General features: G+C 41.1%; 1 protein-coding gene across 1 annotated transcript; it reads left to right on the plus strand.

Moving 5' to 3' along the window:
* The first annotated feature begins 1,825 nt into the window (after window positions 1–1,825).
* Window positions 1,826–3,002, plus strand: LOC103974605 (protein MOTHER of FT and TFL1 homolog 1). The gene is made up of 4 exons (XM_009389458.3): window positions 1,826–2,097; window positions 2,171–2,232; window positions 2,302–2,342; window positions 2,606–3,002. Exons 1-4 carry the CDS (start codon window positions 1,903–1,905, stop codon window positions 2,824–2,826), a joined length of 519 nt encoding a protein of 172 aa, XP_009387733.2. The 5' UTR covers window positions 1,826–1,902; the 3' UTR covers window positions 2,827–3,002.
* The last annotated feature ends 981 nt before the right edge of the window (window positions 3,003–3,983 follow it).

The following is a 3,983-nucleotide window of genomic DNA, read 5'->3' on the forward strand; positions in this document are numbered from 1 at the left end:
GCACTGCCGAGAGGCTCAGTCTCCGAGCTCTGCCAGGTGGTGCAACCGCCCCAGTCAGGTGGTGCAACCGCCAGACTCCGGAATTCCGGGAGATGATAGCTTTGAGCTCGGAATTCAAACTAGTTTGGAGCCTATAAATACCCCTCCCATCCCTGGGTAAAATATACAAGCACAGAGAGATTAAAAGAGAGAAAACGCTACTGCAATCTCTAGAATTTCCCTCCTCTAGCTTAAGTGTTAGAATTATGTTTAAGAGAGGAGAGTGAGTGCTTGTAAGGGTTGTCTCCTAAACCCAGTAAAAGGAGAAGAAGGGTGTAAGAAGGAGATTGATCTTCGCCTAGTAAAGGAAGATCGTTAGTGGATGCCGGTGGCCTCGACGGAAGAGGAATCGAAGGAGTGGATGTAGGTCACGATTGACCGAACCACTATAAACTCTCGTCTTCTCTGGTTTGCATTTACTTTGAGCATCTTATCTTTACTGCAAACCTCCCCAGTAACTTACTGCCTTCTGCTCATTTACAAATGTGTTTCTTAGTTAAGTATTTTTCGAATCGACGTTAAGACGGAAATCGTTTTTATCGTACAAACATCATATTTCAGTTTGCCTTTACATTCTGATTTCTATCTTAACTGCAAACTGTCTTCCTTACTTTTTTCAAATATGTTTCAGTAAGCTTTCAAAGTTATTATCTTCACGAAATGACTTTTACGTCGGAATCAGATTTCAACGTACGAACGCAGTTTTAATCGTCGAAAATTTTCTGTTGCACTAATTCACGCCCCCCTCTTAGTGCTCTTGATCCTAACAAGTTTTTGATAAATCATTGTTTCTTTGTTGGTTGGAAGCTTGAGAATTGTTCATTTTTGGGTGAATCCATATCATTATATTTTTTTAGATAAATTTTAAAAAATAATTTTGACACTTACTAATTGATATTGGGCTAAGAGTACTTATTAGTGCGTCCTAGGAGAGTTATCTCTTGAGCGCTTATTAGTGCCCCCATCAAAAGAGTCAAACCTCTAGAGTCTCCTCATTTTCGATGGATGCTGGGCTAAGAGTATTTGTTAGTATCCCAATAGAAAAATAATCTCTTGAACCATACTTATTAGTGCCCCCATCAAGAGAGTCAAATCTCTTGAGTCTTCTTTCAATATCATATGATAATTGTGAGCTTGACCTGCACAAGGAACACTGATCTGATTTGTACTGAACTCTGATCTCTATAATAGAATTAGATTGCAATGAAAGAATTATTCCTTCCCGAGTCCTTTATCAAAATAATAATAATAATAACATAAAATATTTTAAAAAAAATTTTAAAAAATATTTTCTGTTCTGATCCCGCTGACGTGAGTGGCTGCAGTTTTTGACATTTTGACTGCCATGTGGAGTTTAATATCATCGACGGATTGTCCTACCGACTCTGACGATGCACAACCCTTTTTCTGTAATCAAAATTGGAACCAATTATTCGCAACGATTAAATTAGAATTTGCATTTCCCTGTCTCGGACGTCCCCCCTGGCATGAAATCGTTGATGAAGACAGAAAACTACTTTTGTCTGTGGTGGCGGAAAATGGCCAGTACGACTTCACCATCATACGTGACATCTACACTTGGCGTGCATCTCGCCGAACAACATTGCAGATTTCGCTTCGCATCCATCGTTCTCTCTCTGCAAATCTCGACGACCCACTTGTGCCGTCGACAGCTCTTCATCTCCTACGTTGTCCTCCAGGTGGCACTCCTCCACGCACCTTGTCCAACGCCAAACTGTCCTCTTCTTGCTATAAAGCAACCCTCGACCTTTTCTAGCTCCGAGATATACATCATCCCTCTTCTCCGTCTCTCTTGTTTCACTTCGTCTACATAACCTATTAGAAGCCAGTAGCCAGCTCGGCATGGCTGGCTATGTGGATCCTCTTGTGGTAGGGAGAGTGATAGGAGATGTGGTGGACATCTTCGTGCCCACCATAAACATGACGGTGAGTTTTGGATCGAAGCATGTGAACAACGGCTGCGACATCAAGCCATCCATGGCTGCCAACCCACCGTCTGTCTATATCTCAGGCCAGCAGTCTGATCTCTACACTTTGGTCTGTGAGTTTGCTTACTGTTTTGGTGTTAGAGCGTTAATTGAAACCCTAAGAGAAGTTTTCTTGTGTGTAGGTGATGACTGACCCTGATGCACCTAGTCCTAGTGATCCCACGATGAGGGAGTGGCTCCACTGGTAAGCAACACAAATGGTGTCACACATATCTTTGCCTTTGGGTTCTTCATATAAGCTTATTGGTTTCAGGATGGTGATTAATATGCCTGGTGGAACAGATCCTTCTCAAGGTAAGTGCATTTGTAGTCTCAATTAGAGCTGTAAGCAATCAGGAAGAATAGAAGTAGGAGTAAAGCACTCTTCAAGACTAAGAGACTGACAGATAACACGCAAGCTCAGATAGACTTGCATCATATAATATTAACCTCTTATCTACAAAGAGAGTAATCCACTAAGATAACACATGGCGCACTTCACTTGGCGGCAGCCAGTGACAAGAGCACGCTACAGCTGCTTGACGTACTACGTACACGTGTGCTTCTCCGGTGGGCAGGGGAGGAGGCGGTGCCGTACATGGGACCTGCGCCGCGTGTGGGAATCCACAGGTACGTGCTGGTTCTGTTCCGGCAGAAGTCGCGGCTGCCGGGGGTGGCGTCGCCGGCCACGCGCGCCAACTTCAACACGCGATGGTTCGCTGCCCAGCACGACCTCAGCTTCCCCGTCGCCACCGTCTTCTTCAACTCGCAGAAGGAGCCAGCGAACCGACGCCGCTGAGGAGGGAGACGATGTTTTGAGCTTTGGTTTTCTGATCTTTTCTCTTCTTCTCCATGGACAATGAATAGGTGACTTTGTTGGCGGTGGGGTTTCGGGGATGGATATTGTTGACTTATTGACTATGGTTGTTAGTGCGTTAATTTCATGGCTACCTGGCAGACTTCTGCAGTTCTATATGCTTGTATCGCTTAAGATAACGTTGTAAAAGAAGATGAGAAGGGAGTACGTATCAGCGTTGACGGAAGATAGATCTTTTGATGAAAATGGTGTGCGTGTTGTCTTTCTTCGCTCCATAGATGACAAGTCAGCAGCAACTTCTGGAGTTCATCAGCATGCTGGTATCCTATGCTTTCGTCCAGCTCTCATGGATCATTCATTTCTTCACAACTCATCCGATGCTTTGTTGGCCACTCTTCATCATGCTTGTTTAGAGAAGATGTGAATTCACACAGCTGAGTAACAAGTGCACAGACACTATTTGACCAAAAGAAGTAAGCAGCTCACATGATGATCGGTTTGCTGAAATTAAGTTGAATTAGTATGGTCTTGCATGATCATCTTGATCAATGAAGATTTTGATATTTTTAAAAATAAATATATTTTTAAAAAATAAAAAAATATTTTGAATATTTTGAAAGAAGATAAAGTTTTTGTGGAAGATATTGTAATTTCTCAAAAGTTGATATGTTTAGTAAATTATCAAGATATTTCGTGAAGAGAAAAGATATCATTTAAAAAATTATTTTTTTTAATCCTCTTATAAATATGTCTTTATATACTCATCTCTTGTAAATAGATGAGATGAAATATAAACTCGAACATTTGAATATTAGACTTTAATCTTCTTTCTCAATCATTCTTTTTCAACAACTTTACTCTTTTTAATAAACTAGTACCAAAATCAAGTTATTCAAGATGACAACCAATATGTCATTCTCTATCCCTCGTCTCACCAACAACTATAAAAATTAGAGCATCTAGACGTTGCTTGGATAACACAATGTATGAGAGAATAGAAAATGGATATAATGAATCCAATACAAAATTACACTCATAGTGAGCCAAAAGGATTTTTTTGAAGAAAGAGAGCAGGAAAGCTCTCTTCTTATATGTCAAGGGCTTAATGAAAATGCATTAAAGAAGATCGCCATTGCCAC

The sequence above is a fragment of the Musa acuminata genome, chromosome BXJ2-8 (assembly GCF_036884655.1).
Source record: "Musa acuminata AAA Group cultivar baxijiao chromosome BXJ2-8, Cavendish_Baxijiao_AAA, whole genome shotgun sequence".
NCBI classification, from domain to species: domain Eukaryota; kingdom Viridiplantae; phylum Streptophyta; class Magnoliopsida; order Zingiberales; family Musaceae; genus Musa; species Musa acuminata.